General features: G+C 52.5%; 1 protein-coding gene across 1 annotated transcript; it reads right to left on the reverse strand.

Annotated features, from left to right (window-relative positions):
- Positions 1-3327: 3327 nt before the first annotated feature.
- On the reverse strand, positions 3328-20198 carry NMB (neuromedin B). Its single transcript, XM_050966854.1, has 3 exons — positions 20013-20198; positions 12663-12874; positions 3328-3642 (listed from the first exon to the last, which is right to left on the reverse strand). Exons 1-3 carry the CDS (start codon positions 20161-20163, stop codon positions 3595-3597), a joined length of 411 nt encoding a protein of 136 aa, XP_050822811.1. The 5' UTR covers positions 20164-20198; the 3' UTR covers positions 3328-3594.
- Positions 20199-20726: the final 528 nt, after the last annotated feature.

Raw genomic sequence — 20726 nt, forward strand, 5'->3', positions numbered from 1 at the left:
GAAAATAGATCCTGTCAAACTAACTTGATATCTTTTTATGAAGATATTGCAAGTTTGGTTGATAAAGGGGATAATGTTGACATAAGATATTTAGACTTCTGTAAGGCATTTGTCTTGGTACCACACAACATTTTGACCGAAAAACTAGAATAATATCAAATTAACAGGACACACATTAAATGGATTAAAAACTGGCTAACTGATAGTGTGACGTTGCAGTCTATGTGATTTTATAAAAACTGATAATGAGTGAATATAATGTAACTGGAATATGCTTCATGCAAAAGGTCTCTTGTAAGGTATCATTACAAAGCTTATAATCTACTGAGTATGTTCATCCTATTTGTATAAATGTATCACTCTTGCATTTGGAACTAGAAATATGAAATATAACTCTGAGGGCCTATTGTAATTATGCAAAGTGTGGGCCATTAGTGGTGGTTTGGCAATTGACTGGATGGCTCTGTTTGTAGGCAGGCCTTCCTGTGAGTCAGTTTGGGAGGAATGATGGCTTGAAGTCTTGCAGTGACATGTGATCATGTCACCTGAACTGGAATCCATCTTTAACCTGGTGTCTTTCCATTGAGAAGAAGGGGATGGGAACCCAGAGAGAGACAAAAAGATTCCCGCCTTATACAAAAGATATATAAAGGGGTGGAAGAGAACAAAGGGAGGAGAGGAGCTATAATGAAGAATCCCCTAGCTACCGCCTGAGTTGGAACAAGAGCTGTACCAGGGGAAAGAATTGTGCCCAGGCCTGGAAGGTGTTCAGTCTGAGGAAAAAATTACTGAAGCATCTCTGAGGGTGAGATTATCTGTATTTAGTTCGATTAGACATAGATTTGCACATTTTATTTTATTTTGCTTGGTGACTTACTTTGTTCTGTCTGTTACTACTTGGAACCACTTAAATCCTACTTTCTGTATTTAATAAAATCACTTTTTACTTATGAACTCAGAGTATGTATTAATACCTGGGGGAGCAAACAACTGTGTATAGCTCTCTATCAGAGTTATAGAGGGTGAACAATTTATGAGTTTACCTTGCATCAGCTTTATACAGGGTAAAACGGATTTATTTGGGTTTAGACCCCATTGGGAGTTTGGCATCTGAATGCTAAAGACATGCACACTTCTGTGAGCTGTTTTCAGGTAAACGTTCAGCTTTGGGGCAAGTAATTCAGACCCTGGGTCTTTGCTGGAGCAGATGGGAGTGTCTGGCTCAGCAAGACAGGGAGCTGGAGTCCTGAACTGGCAGGGAAAACAGGAGCAGAGGTAGTCCTGGCACATCAGATGGCAGTTCCATGGGGGGTTTCTGTGATCCAACCTGTCACAGGTAGGTCTCAGAATGTAACTGTAAACAGGGAACAGTCCTCAAACAGGTGTGTTTCCAGTAGGGTCTCTGCAGGAATTGGGTTTTGGCCCTTCACTACTGGACATTTTTATCAATGATCTGGAATAAAACAAAATCATCACTGATGAAGTTTACAGGCAACATAAAAATTGGGGGAGCAGTAAATAAGGAAGAGGACAGGTCAGTGATTCTGAGCGATCTGGATCACTTGGTAAACTGGGAAGAAGTAAACAATACGCATTTTAGTATGGCTAAATGTAATGTTTACATCTAGAAACAAAGAATGTAGCTACCCCTGCAGGACTGGGGGCTCTATCCAAGGAAGCAGTGATTCTGAAAACAATGTGGGGGTTGTGGTGGATAATCTGCTGAACATGCGCTCCCACTGTGATGCTGTGGTCAGAAGAGCCAATGTGCTCCTGGGATGCATAAACAGTGGATTCTCGAGTAGGAGTAGAGAAATCATTTAACCTCTGTGTTTGGCACAGGACTCCAGCAGCAGTGGTACCAGTGTCCTGTTCTACTGCACGAATCTGAGGGTTCAGAGAAGAGCCACGAGAATGATTAGAGGACTGGAAAACCTACCTTACAGTGATTGAGCTCCTTGAGTCTATCTATTTAGTTTAACAAAGAGAAGATTGAGGGGGTGACTTGATCACAGTCTGTAAGTACCTACAGGGGAGCAAATATTTAATAATGGGTTCCTCAGTGTAGCAGAGAAACGTCGAACACGATCCAATGGCTGGAAGTTGAAGCTAGACAAATTCAGACTGGAAATTGGATGCAAATTTGTAACAGTGAAAGTAATTAACCATGGCAACAGTTTATCCAGGGTTGTGGTGGATCCTCCATTCCTGGCAATTTTTAAAATCAAGACTGGATTTTTTTCCAAAATATCTGTTCTAGGAATTATTTTGGGGCAGTTCCCTGGCTTGTGTTATGCAGGAGGTGAGACTAACCAGTGTTTCTCAATGACCAGTCTGTGGACCGGCACCAGTCCATGGCAGCCTCCTTGCCAGTCCCTGACATGGTTTAGGGAGGCAGGAAGCCAGTCTCTGGGTCAAAAAGGTTGAGAAACTCTGGATTAGACAATCACAATGGTCCCTTCTGGCCTGGGAATCTATGAAAATCATCTTCTGTGGTTCTTCTTTTAGACTGCAGGCTTTTCAGGGCAGGGACTCTCTTCACAACATGCATGCACCGCACCCATCACAACAGGGCCCTGATCCTGACAGGGGCCCATGAAATGCTACAGCAATAAATCAAATAACAAAAGAGCAACGATACTCCAGCCCCTGCAGCTAGTAATCTGCTCCAGCCCTGTTGTCCCAACCCTGGCCATCCTGCATTCCAAACACCTGACTTCCTGCATCGCTAACCCAGGGCATTCTGCCATCCACCAGCAGGCAATCCTCCTGGAGAGCCCACCCCTCCAGCCACCCCAGGTATCCCACCTCCCAGGCACAGCCACCCTGGGCATCCACCCTCCCAGAAATCATTCCTCAGGCTCAGCATCCCACCATGATCCCTCCTCTGAGCAACCCACCTCCCAAACCCCCGCTCCTCAGACATCTCACCCCCAGGCCCCTGATTCCTGAGCACTCCACTCCACACATGCCTCAGCCCCAAACACACAACTCCTGGGGAACCCCATCCCCATATAACCTCACAGCTCATCACTCCTCTGCTGCACGGCTTTTATCACAGCCTGCAGCAAGCACACCCATGCCCGCTCCATCCCCTCAGCCACATTCACTGAGCCCCTCACTCCCCCCACCCTCTGCTGCAACCTCCCTGCAACAGTCAGTAGGACTCTCTCAGCCCTCACACATTCAGCTGCAATCCCTCCCCTCTGTTGCATCCCACCCTGCCCCATCAGTCGCACTGTGCACAGGACACTCAGGCGTCCAAGAAACAGATCACCCCCTCCCTAAACGCTGGCCTGTGCTGACTGCAAAGAACGTGCGTGCAGGTGCTGTGCAAAGAGTTAGTTTTATTCACAAGGGCTCTTTGACCTCAGCAGTAATGCAGAAAATGCAAGGGAAATATACAGTCAGGGATTTGGGGCTTTCTTCATACAGATGGTCAATATTCACAATATTACAGTAATACTAAATCATAAGAGTGATGTAGCGCCACAGAACCATAATTCAAACATTCCCTGGTGTTCACTACAAACCAGCCAGGCCTTCCTGATGCTGGACTCAGTCATCTATGTACATGGCCCCTTCGTCCCTTCTTCAGTTTGAAAGGTATTTCTCCAGCACCTTCATTACCAATCCCGTCTCCTGAAATGAGAGCAATAGTATGGGTCCCTGCGTGACCACTGCCAGGTATAATTCACCCAGGGCTATGGGCAGCAGGAGTCCCCCCAGTCCCTAAAGCCATCTACAGGGGGACGCTGTACAGGTGTCACTGCACCCCGGGGAGGGCTCCTGTGCCAGCCTATTCCAGGCAGCAGAAGAGCAGTGAGGGGCTGGTTGGGATGTGCTAGGGAAGAAGAGTTTTCACAGACCCATTGGCCCCAACTCACAAATGGGGCAGAGTCACTGGGGCCAGCACTGCAGCCCATAGGCTAGAGATGCAGGAGGGGCAGCTCTGCAGATCCAGGCTGGAGGATGGATTCCATCTCCCCAACTCATCCAGGTGTCACCGTGACCTGGGCTCCCACATTAGGAGTGACTTTCGCGCTGATAGAATATCCTGCTATGACATGATGGCAGACGCGTGGGTCGGATTTCAGGGACAGCTGGCGCAGGAAAAGCCTAAAGCTAGGATTGGCCAGGCACAGATTGCCCAGTAACTGACAGGGAGGCCAATCACATTGCATGGGGACTGGGAACAAGGTGAAAAGAAACCCAGAGGGAGTTTTTACAATGGTGCAGATGTACGTAGACCAGCTGCTTGTTGCATCCCTGGCTCTCCACCACTGAACCAGCAATGCCTCCCTGCTGGTCATGAATAGCCAGGAGCTACCCAGAGCTTTGCAGTGTCTCCCTTACAAATGCTCAGAATACTTCACCTCCAAGACCAGTCTAACGTGCCCATTGGATACAAGCCCATTATTTCAACAAGGCTTTATGGGAACACAGGAACTGCTGGCTCAGAGTGGACATGGGGCCCTGCTAACTCAGCACCTTTTCAGGAAGGTGATAGCCCATGGGGTAGGCAAATGTGGGATGATCTGCCCCAGGGACTGCTTCCCCTGAGTCCCCTGGAGTTGGAGGTACCTCAAGCCCTGAAGCAGATGGATCCCTGCCAAGATGGTTGGTCCCAGACTCTGTCCTGCACTGAGATCTGCTCAGAATAGGAGAGAAGAAAAGGCCAACAGCAAGCTGGTTACAGTTCATGGTGCATCTGCACCAGCCCTGACATACACTGGAGCAGCCTAGGAGCTGCTCTAAGTTACATCATCTGGCCATAGGTCCAAGGGGCTGTCTGCCAGCTGCAGCACACTGGAGTGTGCTGGCACTCCCCTCCTCCTGACACCTCCCACTCCCATACCAGGCAGGGAGCAGCTGTAGGAGCTGGATACAGCAGATTTGCTTCAGCTGCGAGCTCCCCCATGCTGAGGGAAGTCTCACCTGGTCAGATCTGGTGGCTTCACATGCACTTTATGCCACCAAAGCAACACAAAGGGACTGGAGTACAGCAAAGAACCAGGCCCCTGTTTTTTAATGTTCAATCCTTACTGTTGTAATTCAGGCTATTTTCATTATTCATAGAAATGCTCAGGCCTTTTGGGAATCCTGCTACTCTCTTGGCCTCAATGGCTCCTTGTGGCAGTGAGTTCCACAGGCTCATTGTGGACTGTGTGAAAAAAGGAATAATCAGTTTTAAATTTGCTGCCTTTCAAGTTCACTGCACGAGCCCTTGTTCTTCTATAATGAGGCAGGGCCAATAGCAGTGCATGGCCTCTTGATCAGTCATTGGTATATTTGCTGTTAGCCCCTCTTCCTTGTCCCCTCTCATGTAAACAGCCCCAATCCTTTCACTCTCTTGTAGTATGCTCCTACCATTTGCCTATGCATCATTACCACTGTGCATAGGCAGTTTAAGCATTCCCTCTAGTGGGTGCCATTTGTGTGATGTAGGCAAGGAAGCACCAACTTTGGCATTATAGCATGAAGGAGACTCATTGTGCTGTGTGCAACAGCTCCCTTCCCAGTTGGAGGTAGAAGAAAGTTCCCTGCGAGGTTGTTGAGTCTGTCGCTGGCCATGGAATTGTACTGCATTGGAGTTCATCTACCAGGGATCTTTGCATTTCAGGGTGCACACAAGGCCCCACTCACTCATCCTTACACCCTGTTACACAAAGTTTTGTGTATGGAATTTCCATAGTTATACAGACATGATTTATGTTCATTACTAACATTTTCCTTCACTCTGTCACTTACACCTCTACAGCAAATGTGATTATCCCCTGTCTTCAGCAGAAACATCATCGGGCTGATACTGAGAGGAGGAGCATCAGTTTCATCCCTAAAGGTGACAAGATTCAGGTTGCTCCTGATCACCCATGGCAGAGTTCTAGAGACTTCGTACTTCCACCAAGGATGCCATGTGCATGGCCCTGGAGAGGTTCCTCTTGGTGCTGTCAGCCAAAGCATCTCTGCAGTGCATAGGAATTGGGGAGTATCCCTTTAAATAGTGTGTGAGCCCTCCAGTAGACCTTACTGTTGTGTACGGTTCAAAGGCTACCAGCACCCTCCTAGAGTAGCAGCAGCGGGTGAACAGACCTAGGACTAGCATATTAAGCACAGTGAGTAAACACCATTATTTGGACCCCACTGTGCCCCGGTGTGTCCTGCACATGACAGTAACTGTGTGAAGTGCAAAAGACCTTTCAATAGGCAACGAATCGTACTCCTGTTGAAGGAACTTTTAGTGCCTGTGGTGGAGTGTCCATCGCCAGTCACCGTGTGGCAAGCTGTATGTTATGGACCAAGCCTTGCTCTCTCTACTCTCCGCTGCTCTAGTAACACGTCGCACAGACAGGCACTCGGTTCCCACTGGGGAGAGGCAATGAGAAATGGAAGGCTCCTTACAACCACCTACAGACTGTTCCCAGAAATACCAACAGGAGAGAGTGGAGGGGAAAGAAATGCCCATCCCCCAGTCAGAGGAGGAATGGGTGGAGGGGGAGGTAAAGGGAGCTATTGAGACGGAGGGGGGGGAGTCAGCTGTGAAGGGGCAATTATTTGAGCAAATTCAGGATGGTGAAGTAGCATCCCTCAGTATCACATTGCAACACCACAGGGCAGCAGGGACAGTTGGCCCCATCTAGGATGACCAGCTGACAAGAACAAAATATTGGGACACATTTGGGGGGGGAGGGGGCACAGCACAGAGCCCAAGCAAAGAAAAAAAAAGCCAGAGCACCACCGAAGCAAAAAATAAAAAATAAATAGAAAAGAGTGCACCAAGCCAAAACAATCAGTATCCCAACCATACATCTGTCAGGACACAGGACAAACAACTGAATATCTGGACAGTCCCAATTTTATTGGGACATCTGGCCACCCTAGCCCCATCCAAGTGAAGTGCTGGGATGAGGTGGTAACTATTTGCCAGCAAGAGGCAGGGTACCACAAAGGGTAGAAATTAGACTGGGAAGTGCAAGAGGTGTGCAAGCTCTGCACAGTTACGGAGCCGCTGCAGGGTCTGTCAGCCCCACCCCATGTCACCTGCCAGCAATTGCAGGCTTGGGGAGGGCAGTGGGAAGGGGAGAGCTGGCTCAGCCAGGGAGCAGGGGCCAGGGCAGTTCCCAGGTCATGCAAGAGGCCTGGGTGAGGCCAGGAGCTGATGGAAGACTGTTTGGGGCAGGGTAGGCCTGGTAGCAGCATGTGTGTGACTGGTTACCAGGCACCATTGGGTGGAGGTTAAGGCAGCCGGGGTTCACCTGAAAGCTGTGCCCAGTGGAGCCAGAGTCTCTTGCACTTTGACTTGAGGACTCTGCTCCCCCAGAAGGGGTTGAACACTCACAGGGCCTGGGCCAGAGGCTGAGTCCCAGCCAGAACCATTAGGGGCACTGAGGCAGATCTACTGCAGCGCTGTGCCATGCCATGAGGGAGCATATAGGGGTGGCACCTCCACCCCAGGGAGCTAAACAGACACTGGCCAAGAGTTAAAGAGCTCACTGACCCATGGGAGGAATTGTGCACTGAATATGCCCCTGTGCCAATGAAGGCGAAAGAACAGGGAAGGCCAAAAGAGGCTGCAGAGAACGCCCTCCAGGAAGCCTGTAAATCCAGAGCCAGACCTGACATACTGAGCAGAGCAGGAGCTCAACAGCTACAGAAACTGGGAAGTGATGTGCTAATCGCCTCAGCTGTTCACACTGTGCCAACTGCCCCTATTGGAACCCATTGGTGTGAACCAAGGGGGTGAGGCGGTGACAGCCCACCCTTGATCAGCCCTACTCCATGCCAAACATTCCCCCTTGTAAGCAGGGTGAGCAGCCCTGGCTCTCCACTGAGCATTGACAGTTTGTTCACCTCACTGGAGCACATGCTCAAACTTGCAGCAGACACATAGGATCATTGCTGTGTTAGTCAGGTAGCAGTCAGCACAGCTCAGCCAGGTCCCCCCTGCTGGCAGTCTCCTACGTGCACCTGCTGCGTGCATCTGGATTGGTCTCTTCGGTCCAGACAAAGTGCAGCCGCTGGGATCATCTTCCTTAGCCACTGCCCTGATCACCTCACACCCCTCATCAAATCCCCCCTGGCTCCTCACCTGTTACTGCACCAGATCTTAATCTCAAAGCCCCACAGGACTCTGCCCTTCCTGCTGATCCTCTCCTGCCATGGGTCAGATCTTCCCCACACCCTCCACCCACACGCTCTGCTGCCTGGTTGCAAACCCCAGCTCTTTCCCCACATCGATAGCAGCCCCCAGCCTTGTGCTCCATGTGGCAATAACAGGGAACAAAGAAAGCCTCTTCCCTCATCCTGAGGTTTCGCTGCTGCTGCCTCCCCATCTCCAGAACTTGTTCCCATCGGTCCATGCTCAAGCTCTGGGTCCTGCAGCCATCCACCTGGACAGTGCTACAGAATCACTGCAGGATGAAATTTGGGAGCTGCTAGTTTTGGGCTCCAGCTCTCAGCTGGCACATCCCCCACCTCTCACCATAGACACCTCAGCCTGCCCTTGACAGCCTCTAGCACAAACCTCTCCTTCAAGCATTCATGCCAGCCTCCAAGTTCAGAAAAGGCCTAGGAAAAGGTACCTGTGCCAAAGGGCTACATAGGAGCTACACAGGGCAATCCCTCAGATTATGGGAGCTGGGCCTTTTCACCCACAATTCCCACAAGCAAATTCCAAAGTATCCCAGAAGGCATTCTGAATCCCACAGAAGGCACTGCTCCCCCGAGCTGTGCTGGGCAGTGTGGGATAGGTGTCCAGTGCACACAATACCTGGTGTGTGCAGACCCCAAGGCCCTCCATCAGCTCATTTGCCGCTGGTTCAATTCTCTAGTACAGACAAGGCCAGAGATGGTTCCTGTGCTTGACAGCTCCAGCAGAACATGTGTCAGTGCAAGCAGGGGCTGTGGAGAAACCCTGTTAATCACCCAGGTTCAAAGAGCTCCTAGCGCTGATCCACAGCTGCACGCAGTACCCAGCTTCTGCAGTACCCAGGACTCTACAACGGCCATGTCTCTGTCTTCCCAACAGCCCCTGACCCCGCTCCCAAGAGAACAGCCTCACCTCTCCAGGAGCCCTGAGGGAACTCTGCTGTATCCCAGGAGACACAGCAATGTTCCAGTTCCAAGGCACTGGGCCCATTGGAGACACCCCCTTACCACAGGTAGCTCTACAGACAGGCAGGGGGTGAGGCTGAACGGGATAAGGGCTGTGAAAGGGCATTCATCTATTACACAAAAGGAAATGAGTGTGGGAGGAAGAGCAGGTGGCTGATTTAGGGCAGGCCAAGTCTATGCTAAGAGAAAAGGGGTGCTTTTAACACACCTTAGCTGGTAGTGGTAAACCCTATGTTGAGCCCCCGATGGTTTACCCCACCTAGCTCATGGGGCACATTATATTTTAACTCATTTACACTAAAGTTTTAACACATTACCTGACATGCTAAAAATATCCCTTTTCTCCCAGTGAAGACAAAGCCTTTGGCAGTGTTTGAGGGCAGTTTGCAGGCACAAAAAGCCTTTCCCCAACCCTTGTGCACCCTACTGAAGGGCCAGCTACAGCTGCAGTTCGCAGGCACAAAAAGCCTTTCCCCAACCCTTGTGCACCCTACTGAAGGGCCAGCTACAGCTGCAGTTCATGTGCTCTTGGGGGTGCAAGGACTGCTCCCTAGTTTTGTCCCCTGGGGCATACGGCACCTAAAGAGTAGGAGATGGTGACACCCCTCCATACTGGCCCCCGATGGCCAGTGCAGCATGCACAAGGGTTTGGGTATCTCTGCATTGCTGTGTATTTGGGCAGGGCCAATCAGGCAGTTTGACTGTTAGCAGGATCCGGTGCACTGTGAAGGGTAGCTAGCAATTGGTTCAGGTGAGACTTTCTCAGGGAGAGATGGACTTCAGCGGATCTACCAGCATGTATCAAATAAATTAGCAGCTGATAGTTTGCACCACTCTTCTGTAAAGAGACTGGACTTTGTTTTTGAGCTCCTCATCAAGAGCAACGAGCAGGAGTAAGATGTTACCTAAATGGGGCTGATTAGTCTCTGAATGCATTTGGTTGTGCTACACACACAGAGCTCCAGTGTAGATAATTTGCCTTAGAATGACCATAGGATTCCCTTTGCTTCCTGCAAGGAGATTGTAACCTAATTCTGAGAGAATAAAACTGGGCAAGTCTTTCTACTGTTTTTAAATCGGCCAGGCTGTGCGCCTGCACTGCATTCCCAAGTCCAGTCAATCATGGGCTGGCCTGACTAGTATCATTTTGGCCTAACAGAATGTGTGTCCCTTTTAAACCACTGTTTAGGTTATTTTCACCCACTGTAGTGCAGTGACGGACCCAGAGGAAAAAGGGCAGATTTCAGAAAGGACCCACTGCGGATGACAGCTCAGGGCAGGGGCAGCAGAACCAGGGGCTAGTGCCCCCACACTGGAAATACTGAAGGGGGCTGAAGTGTGATTCCACCCCCAATGTTTTCTGTCCCAAAGTATCTCTTGGAGGCAAGAGTAGGACTTGGAGGAGCAGCTAGAGCAGCAGCTGCAGTGCTTGGGATCAGGCCTGCCCCTAGGGAGCAACTGAAACCAGCTCGTTTCTCCCCATCTCCCTTCACTTAGCTGGCCATAGTGGCCAGGGCTGGCATGCAAGGGGGGAGACTCAGGGCATGCCCCCAGCTATCTGGAAAAGACAGCCACTCATGTGACTTACCAGCAGCCAGCTTAGCCCCATCCCACCTTCCAGCCATTGCAGGTCCCAGCAGAGACACCCGGCCCAGGAGAGGGGCTGCAGCATGTGTGCCATCTGCTGGTCACTAGCCATCAAGGAACTACCAAGCCACCAATTCCCAGCCTGAAGCTGGCTTCCCCTCCCCACCCAGCTGAATCTCAGTAGCTCCTCACTCCCTTCCTATCGCTCTGCGCCAGCCATTCACAGCAAATTCTGTCCCCCCTGGGGTTGGCCAGACAGTTGCCACAAACACAGGCCACTTGGTGTGAGACTGTATGGAGCACGCAGAGGGGCCAGCTCTCTCCCCTACAGTTCTGCCTGCCTGGCATGTTAGTCACTGCTAGTGGGACACCCAGCCTGTGTGTGTACAGCCACAAGCCACCCCAAGAAGTTGAGGTTATACCCAGGCCAGTATTACAGCCTCCAGACAGCTGGCATTCAGGGAAAACGTCCCAGAATTCCAAGAGGCTGCAGTGGGGGAGACACAGGTAGGGCAGCAAACCACAGAAGTGCTGCCCTAGAGTGATGCCAGGTAGTAGCCGTGTCACCACGACTGAGGTGCATCAGTGGCTGTGGGCACAGATTAGATCAAACTGGTGTTTAAAACCAAATTCAGGTGTTTTCATTCATGCAGCATCACTGCAGGGCATTCATAGTGTCCAAAGAGCGAGTACTGGCTGGGGGGGTGGGGGTGGGGAGAACAACAAGCTGCGTTCTTTGTATGTGACTAAGTGCATGAATACCTGCTTGAAGTGCACAACACAGCTTCGCCAGAAGATGTCAAGTGTGACCAGTGCCTCCGTAACATGGGCTGCATTCCCTGCTGTGCTCCGCTGATGCTCACCAGCCAGCTAAACCGGGTGTCCCGGCATTTTATGTCACTGGAGCAGCACAATGCGATGGAGTAGGCAGGTGATTCTGACCCATCTATCATCATGCCTTCCTACTGCCCTGATTTTGTCACTCACTGAATCCCCCTGCTCCCTCCCCCCAGTTTACTTACACCTCTACCCCAAGGTAATGCGATCCAATATAACACAAATTCGAATATAACATGGTAAAGCAGTGCTGAGGGTGGGGGGAGAGGGTGTGTGTACTCCGCACTCTGGCAGATCAAAGCAAGTTCAATATAACGTGGTTTCACCTATAACGCAGTAAGATTTTTTTGGCTCCCGAGGACAGCGTTATATCGGGGCAGAGGTGTACTTTTGGTATTTCTAGGGTAGGGTAGGAGTTCCCCAGCCTGCATGCAGGATTCTCAGCATCAGAGATGTTAGAGGCCCTTGCCACTCCCCTGTGTGTGGGATGCCTCTGAGCTATCACTCCAGAGGATACAGAAAGGATCAGCCCTGCGCTACTAAGGGCTAAGTGCCTACAGGCTTTTCCCTTGTAAGAGCTATGGCTCAGACCATCCCCACTGCTCCATGAGCTGACGGGACAGAGATCCTGGGCATCTGCCCTTCGGCTGTGAAGGGGGGAGAAGCTCCAGCCTTTATCCTAGCTCTTCCATTGGCGCTCTGCAGGGCCAGTGCCCGGCAGGGGCATGAGGGATTGGAGCAGGAGCCCAGCTTCTGGTATTAGCATTGCCAAGCCAGAGTTAATGCTGCTTCCGCGTTTACTCCCATTGAGCTCCTCCCAAGCTGCAGGGGGTCTCTGCCCAGGACAGCCTGGCTCCAATGGAGGTGGCAGGGTCAACCTCTCTTGGGCATAACCTCCTTTGGGGAACGGGTGTTTCCTTCCCTCTGGAGTTAGCCTCCTATGTGGGCTTCTTAGCCCAGATAGGAGGAAAACTGTTGCAGCCCAGCCTTGGGGGGCTTCTTGGCCCCTCCTCTGGCTGCCCTGGGGGAGGGGACGATTTGGCCCTATGCTGCTCCCTGCTGTACTCTCCTGCAGCCTCTCACTCAGAGGTCTCTCTCTCACCACCACATTGCTCAGTAGTCACCTGGTTTTGAAGCTCAGATTTTCCTTGATTCTCATCTATTAGTCTCTCTTGCAAGAGGATTTTCAGGAGCTCTCTGGTAAGCAGCTCTTTCATGTCCTGCAAGACAGCTCGGAGAGTCGGGCTGAAGGCCACTGGGATGGAGTTTGCTGCAGCATCTCCTGGAGACTCCAGAAGTGGGGAGGCCGCAATGCTCTTCTTCCCCATGAAGTGACCTGAAATAACATTGGGCACATGTATGGGACCAGGAATGGGTAAGATGGTTTCAGGGGCTGGGGGAGGATTTCAAGCTCTGGCAGAGGAACTGGATGCAAGAGTCAGACAGCTCCCTAATGCCAGCAGCCTCTGAAATCAGCCGCAGCAGCCACTGCTATATTGCAATGGAATTTTTCAGAAGCAAGATACTGTAGCACAAACCCACCTCTAACTGAAGGAGGCAGAACAGAGCAGGGAACTAACAAAAGAGAATGTGACAATGGCCACATGCTTTGTTCCTCTTGAAATCCTAGAAACATTACTCTGGGTGCCACGACTATCAAGAATTATCACAGTAAGTAGCAGAAAGAACCACAAGTTTTGCTTTCAAGAACAGTAACTATCAGAGCTTTGAAGGGAGCTTTCCCTAGGGGCCAGAGATCTGTCACTGCCTGCTGCATGGTTCTTATGCCTTCCATGGAAGCAGCTGCTGCTGGCCCATCAGAGACTGGAGACCAGCATAGAGGGACCCCCATCTGAGCCAGGGTGGTAATTCCCAGAGCCCTAAAGACATCTTGGCAGCTCACCTTTAATACCATCCAACTAACAACCTAGGAGTTAGCTTAGCAGTTCAGAGGAAGGCAGCCAAGCAGGCACTGCATGCAGGCTCTAACAAAAAGACAGCAGCATTAGAGGGCCAGTAAATCAGCTGGGATGTAGCATTGGCATTTGTAGAAGTCTTCAGCGCTGACACCAGTTTCACACTCGGCTCTTCAGACAATGCTGCGCACCTTTTATAGCAGGGATGGGCAAACTTTTTGGACCAAGGGCCACATCTGGGTATAAAAATTGTATGGTGAGCCATGAATGCTCACAAAGTTGGGAGTAGGGGTGCAGGAGGGGGTGAGGACTCTGGCTGGGGGCTCTAGGGTGGTGCCAGAAATGAGGAGTTCAGGGTGTGGGAGGGGGCTCTGGGCTGCGGCAGCAGCTGTGGGGTGAGGACTTCAGCTGGGTGTGCAGGCTCTGGAGTGTAGGATGGTGCATCAGGCTGGGATGAGGGGTTCAGAGGGGGATCAGGGCTGGCTCAGGGGTGCAGGCTCCAGGCGGCGCTTACTTCAAGCAGCTCCCGGAAGCAGCAACATGTCCCCTTTCCAGATCCCATGCGGAGACATGGCCAGGCAGCTCTGCTGCACGCCACCCCTGCAGCTCCCATTGGCCGTGGTTCCCAGCCAATGAGAGCTGCAGGGGCAGTGCTTGGGGCACGGGCAGCATGTGAAGCAGAGCCCTTGGTTACCCCTATGTGTAGGAGCCGGAGGGGGGGACATGCCATTGCTTCCAGAAACCACCCAGGGCAGCCCTCGACTCAGCTCCCTGGCTGGAGTGGGGCAAGCCCCAGACCTCACTCCCCAGCAGGAACTCGAGGGCCAGATTATAATGGCTAGCAGGCCAGATGCGGCCTGTGGGCCGTAGCTTGCCCACTCCTGTTTTATAGGGATCAGTGCTAACTACCTGATTTGCATGCACAGTCAGTAGTTAGACATTTAAGGGCTATAAGTTGCATGGACAGTGCACCTGCAAAATCATAGCTTGTTTTCCCAGTCAGGCTCACCATGAACTGTAACTGGACCCAGTGTGACCAGAAGACCTAGTCCCCCAGGTGTTCTGTAGCACATGCTTGGAGTCAGGCAATCCAAGCAGCAGACCCTTCAGGATCTAGCCCTCAATGAGTTCCCATAAACACTCTCAGACCTGGTCTACACTAAAACTTAGGTTGGCCTAGCTGCACTGCTCAGGGCTATGGAAAGAGTCACACCCTCTGCAACATGGTCAATAGAAGAATTCTTCCCTGCTTCCGAGGGGATGGATTAATGGTCACTGTAGGAAATGTCAGCACTCCAGTGGCATGGCTGCAGTGCTGTGGCTGTGCTGCTGTAGCACTTGCAGTGAAGATGTACCCTCAGAGCCCAATTAGTAACAAAGGGGGCTGAACTTGGGCTGCCAGAAATAAACCCTGAAACAAACCTGGCACAATGGCTGTAAATTGCAAACTACAGACAATAAACACAACCCACAACAAATCCCAGCCCAGCCCAGGGCAGCTCAGCACAGGGAAATGAAGGTCAGATCTTGTGCCAGGGTACCAGCTCCAGACCTCTCCCAGAGGCAGCCAGCACCTGTAGTCTCATTCAGACTCATCCACATGGACCTCCACTTGCAAGCTTTCCCTGGGATCCACCACCATGGCTACTACTGGCCCCTCTGCCAGTGACAGGCTGCTTCCCAACCTGGCTCTCAGCCCTTCAGACCCAGCTCTTAAACTGCCCAGCCTTCCCTCTACAGCCACCTCTGAGGCTGCTACGTGCAGGCTCCTGTTCCCATGCAGCCTCTAGCTCCCTCCTGAGTGTTTCCCATACCCGTTCTGGAGGTGTATGGAGCCCTCTCAGGGTTGGGCAGTACCCTGGAGGTTAACAGTGCCAATAAGGAGCCTGTGGGCTCATTACACTACAAGCCAAGGTAGCCCAGTACTGGAGATAAAAGCTAGCGAGCTTCTTAGCAGCTAGCAAGATGATGCAGCTTAATCAGGCTGTGTCCCGCTGTGTTAACCAGTGTGTGTGTCCCCTTAAGTCTACCAGGAACACAATATACACAAGTAACATCCCAGGGAGACATCTGAGAACATTTCTGGTCCCACTAGTGTAACTGCTTCAGCCACTCCGTGCTGTGGCACAACACACCCCTAAGGTACCAGTAGCGGGCCAGGTATACCACAACTTGGAGCCAAGGGCTGAGGGTGCTTCAAAACATTCAGCCATATCAGCCCTAGCCCTAGTGGGTCCCAATGACAAGGACGCATGGCTAAGTGAAAGGCTATTGTGCTAGGGCCAGCACAGAAGGAAAGGTTGCAAATTGCCTCAATACAGTGGCTAAAACAGTTGCAATTGAAGTTAATGCTCCTATTTGGGCTCTCTGCCAAGGGTCATGGTGGATTCTCCATCACTGGCCTTTCTGGTTCAAGACTGGGTGTTTTTCTGAAATCTGCTCCAGGGATTATTGTGGGGCAGGTCTCTGGCCTGTGCTGTGCAGAAGGTCAGGCAATATGATCATAACGGTCCCTTCTGCCTTTGGAATCTATGAGTCACCGGAGGGCTAGGGCCTCTTGGCCAGGTGCCTCTCTAGCCTAGCCTCTACTGGAAGCGAGTAGAAGTTTGCAGGTTTCCAGGCCAGGATATGTCAGTGGAGTTTCTCACTGGGGCCCCTCTGTGCTGGCTCCCTATCCTGTCTCTGCTGCTTCCCCACAGGTTCTGCCCAGACCAGACCCACACGTCCACCCTGGGGGTTGGTCATAGCTTGATGGGAAGGGTAATTCCTCCTTAGCAGATTCATCACCCTAGTGGGCAACAAGCATTTCATAAACCCCTCATCCTTCAGGGCACAAACAGCGCAGGGGTATGGGAAGATCATTGGTGCTCAGACCAAGGCCTCTTCATTCTGCACCTGTTATTACAAGGCCCACAAATGGGAGCTTGACTAGCCAGCGCATGCTGTGTCAGTGGTTAATGCCATGGGGGCTTCTGGCAGCAGATTCTGATTACAGGACATATGGTTGTTTGCTGGGCTTCCCTGAACCACTGGGGCATCAGGGCCTGGTCGATAACAGGGAGGCAAAGGTGCTGAGAGACCTCTCAGGGGGCTTGAAAACCTGGGCAGGGGGCACTAGCAGGGCAAAGCACTCCAGTTCTCATTTGGGGAGGGCTCCTGCAGGCTACATGGAGCCTTTCTGGCTCTCCCTGCCCTCCCAGGCTTCAGGCAAGCAAGGAAGAAAAGGGGGAGCAGAAAGGCCCTTCACACCTCCGTTAGCAAGAGTCTGGCTGAGGGGAAGCAGCCCCGGGGGACAGACTGAGGGATCAGATCACACTTAGGTCTGGGTTTGTAAAGGAATTTGTCCTTTTTCTGGAAGTCTCTGCTCTGGGCATTGAGCAAACTGGCCCTCTGCCAGCTGAGGAAGGAGCCCTCCCCAGAGCAGCAGCAGCAGCAGAAAGGACAACACATTCTGGATTCATTGCTGCCTGGCTAGTGGATTATCTCGTGCTACCAATCCACTCCCAACTAGCAGGCTCCATGGCACACAATGCCCAGGGTTACAGCAGCTGTGTCCTTAACTGGGACGGAGCCAGCATTGCCATTCTGAGATAGGGACATCACCTGGGGGTTCGCTCCACAGCAAGCCACACCGAGGTGGTTATTGAAGGGAAACTCTCACTCCTAATTGAGCTGATTCTCCAGGGGCTCCCTGGGTTCTCTCCTAGCCAAGCAGATTAAGTGAACCCTCGGCTCTGTCCTCCACCCCCATTCTTGGCTTCTTGTCTGTGGGAAGTGTCACAGCAGCTTTCTCCCACACACCCATCTTTTCGCTTGCTCGCTCCCCTTTAGAGAGCACTATTCAGACAAGTTTCGCAGTGGTACTGAAGGTGCCATACTAGATTTTGAACAAGCAGATGAGTAGTGAGAAATAGATTTGGTTTCCTCTATCTCGGAATACTGCAAATCTGGAAGGCATTTCTGCTTTTCCTTTGCTTTGCCTTAAAATAATGGACAGGCTCTCTGCTTTGCATTTTATCATACCAATATTTTATTACATGCAATTAGTCCAACTGCATGTAAATGGTCCAATAAAAGCTATTACCTCCCGCACCTTGTCTCCCGAATATCGGATTGTGTCTGAAGTTCTGAAATCCTGTCTAATCTCCCAGTATTTGGCTCAGTGCAGACCTTGGTGCCTTCACAGCACACTACTACTCATCACAAGGCAGAATCTGCCCAAGGAATTTGCTTCCTGTGTCTGGGACTGTGGATGCCATCTCTGCGACAAGGATTTGGAACAATCCACCTTGCCATGCACCCACAAAAGGGAAAATCAGCTAATAGTAGCTAGGTAATATTGTCCAGGCACCAGAATATGGGTTAATCAAGTACAGTTGTTCTGATGATCATCTATCTATATTCCCACCCTCATCCTCTGGGATTAGGTTTCTGGCATTTCATTGATTGTGTTACTCAGCTGGGGGCAGGTGTGTTGGTGGAGTTCTGTGGAAGTGGTCTGTCCCATTTAGGGTGTGTCTATACCACAAAAGAAGTGCGTTGGTAACTCGGGTTAAAACAGCAGGGAAGACACAAACTTGGCTTTTAATTTGGGTTAGCAGCACAAGTGAAAATCTAAATGAGTCTCCCAACCCAAGCAGACAGACTCCTGCTAGTGGGGCTCCAGCTAGTGTGCTAAATATAGCAGTGTGGACATGGTAGCTCCGGCAGCTGCTCATCCTAACCCTCAGCTTGGACCTAGGGGATCAGGTGGGCTTGAGCGCCCAAGCTGTCACCCACAGACCCAAAGTCCACACTTCTTTTTGCAGTGTAGACAAACCCCTGGAGGTGGGAGGGATAGTTCAGTGGTTTGAGCATTGGCCTGCTAAAACCAGGGTTGTGAGCTCAATCCTTGAGGGGGCCATTTAGGGATCTGGGACAAAAACCAGTCTGGGGATTGGTCCTGCTTTGAGCAAGGGGCTGGACTAGATGACCTCCTGAGGTCCCTTCCAACCCTGATATTCTAGATTTGAAGAGACCAGTCAAGCTCCACAACCTGCTCATGTACCTGAATTAAGATTCTCAATAGCACAACTGTTTTCTCTCCAGAGACCGTGACCAGCAAGCATTTCTAGCACTACTTATGTGGTAATGCAGTGTGCAACAGTGCTCTGGAGCTGCCAACATAGTGTTTTGGGGCAACCTGGGCTGGGCAATGGAAGGGCGTGGGGATTGTACGGTGACTGACAGACAGCATCTACCTGCTTCTCCCCCTGACTTGTGCCCTCTTGCTCTCCAGCCCAGCTCCAGAGAACGCAGGAGCCTTCTCTCACTTCTTTCACCCTTCTCCACCACCCCTGCATTACACAAAAGAGGATGCAAAGGAAAGGTGACTTCTGACCTACACAAAATAGACTCCTAACAGCTTTGTGTCTTATTTTTGGATCTCTTTTTCGGAGGGGGGATTTTAATGGGGTAGCTGATTTCAAGGGAGCGCTAACCCTGTGCTTTTAAAATGTTCATCTGTTTTGAGGATCTGACAGAGTTTAAAATGTGAATCTATTGCAGTAGGCACAATGGCCCCTGGCTAAGCCCTGCCTCATGCTCCTTTCTTCCTCCCCTCTTCCTCACCCACTCTCCTGTTCTCTTGCTTTAGGTTTTTTTTTCCCCGTCTGTTAATTTTTGGCATCAGAGGAACTCAGACATTTCTGCAGGTAGATGTGCCTGCACCAGTTCCTGGCAGCCCTCCCTGGCACCAGGGTTCCCCAACTGGCAGAAGCTCGTGGGCCTGGGTAGCCCTTGACCCATTTGCCTTTTGAGTTCTCCAGGCCAGAGCACCCTTGGCCCAGAACTCCGCATTCCTTTGCTCACTGGGAAGGCACTGCAGTGAATTAACCTCGACTACGACCCACCAGCACATCCAAAGCAAAGTGCACCCCACCACCCAGCTGAAGGGCAGGCGTCGATTCGGTGTGAATTTAGCCCTGTAGCTAACAGGGTTGTTCACTCATTGCTAGAGTCGGCCTCGGAGGGGCTCCAGCTCCCAGAGCCAAGTCCCACACTGCTGCTGCCAGCTGCGCTCTGGAGAGTCTGGTATGTTGGCATGGTACCCAGGCAGGCAGCCTACCTGCCCCATGACAAGATGCTCTGCCCAGGTGCGCTCTCCAGAGCCAGGAACTGAGCCCCTGTACCACAGACCGGCTCCTCCCGCTGCAGCTCTCAGCCGCTTTTCCAGCCCAGCCCCTGGGCAGCGCTAGTGCCCGGTCCTGCCCAGATGGGCTCCCTCGCTCAGCTGCCCCCGCCCAAGGCTCTCTCCTCTCCCTGCCCGTCCGGCCACAGCAGCGGGGGGTTCCCCGCAGACACGCGCTCCCCGCCCCAGCCCGCTGGCTCCGGGGGTCCGCTGCCACCCTCCGCCCCGCGCCTCGGCTCCTGCTCCGCCCGTTGGCTGGCCCGCAGCCGGGAGGGGAGCGGAGCGCGAACCCTGGGGCTGCCGGGAGCCGGGCAAGCCCCTTCCACCGCCCAGGAGCGCTCCGCCGGGGCAGGCGGAGAGCGGCGCCCGGGCGGGGCAGCGGACGGTACCTGTGGCCCAGAGGCTGCCGCGGGGGTTGACTTTGATCCTGGCCGCTCTGCCCAGCGGCTCGGCGAAGTCCGCCCGGCCCGCAGGGGCCGCCGAGAGGAAGGAGAAGAGCAGCAGGCAGCCCAGGAGCCGGCTGGCGGGCAGCGCGCCCATGGCTCCCCGCCGGGCTCCGGACGCTTCGCCTCTGGCCGGGGGAAGCGCGGGTGCCTGGGGAGCGCAGCGGCGACTCGTGCTCCAGGCTGGCCGCCTCTGGCTTCCCGGGCTGCTCCATTTAAAGCCTCCCACCGCGGGGCGGAGACTGGCCAGGAGCAGCCACAGCCCTCGCCTGACGCACGGCGGCGGGGGGCGCCCAACCCCGCCCCTGCCCGGGCCACGTCTAGGGCCGGGAGCGGGACTGGCGGGGTGAGTCACCGCCCAGTGGGCGCCCGGTGCCCTTGGCCCGGAGGCTCCGGCCACGTGTCCGGCCGGCCCGGGCTAGGGGGGCCCTTCAGCCGAAGAACCCGCGCCAGGCAGTGGTGCTGGAACAACGTGTGTGGTGCGGGTGTTGGGAGCTGCTGAACCAACCTGTAAACCTTGTAGCGGATGGAAACTACTTCAAGCCAAGGGGCGCGGCTGCATCCCTAGTTCCAGCATCTGTGGGGTCAGGGCACCTTCCCTGGAGCACCCCCAAACATGGCGCACAGAGAAGTCAGGGTGCAGATCCTGCTGCCTTTGGC

The sequence above is a fragment of the Gopherus flavomarginatus genome, chromosome 9 (genome assembly GCF_025201925.1).
Source record: "Gopherus flavomarginatus isolate rGopFla2 chromosome 9, rGopFla2.mat.asm, whole genome shotgun sequence".
Lineage (NCBI taxonomy): Eukaryota > Metazoa > Chordata > Testudines > Testudinidae > Gopherus > Gopherus flavomarginatus.

Bases quoted from the DNA above. Each gene is read 5' to 3' on its own strand.
- NMB (XM_050966854.1), bottom strand. From the start codon at position 20,163: ATGGGCGCGCTGCCCGCCAGCCGGCTCCTGGGCTGCCTGCTGCTCTTC. The intron at 12,875-20,012 runs GTACCGTCCGCT...ATGTTATTTCAG, and splicing joins CGGCAGCCTCTGGGCCACAG to GTCACTTCATGGGGAAGAAG. The intron at 3,643-12,662 runs GTGACTACTGAG...CTCTCATTTCAG, and splicing joins AATCTGAGCTTCAAAACCAG to GAGACGGGATTGGTAATGAA.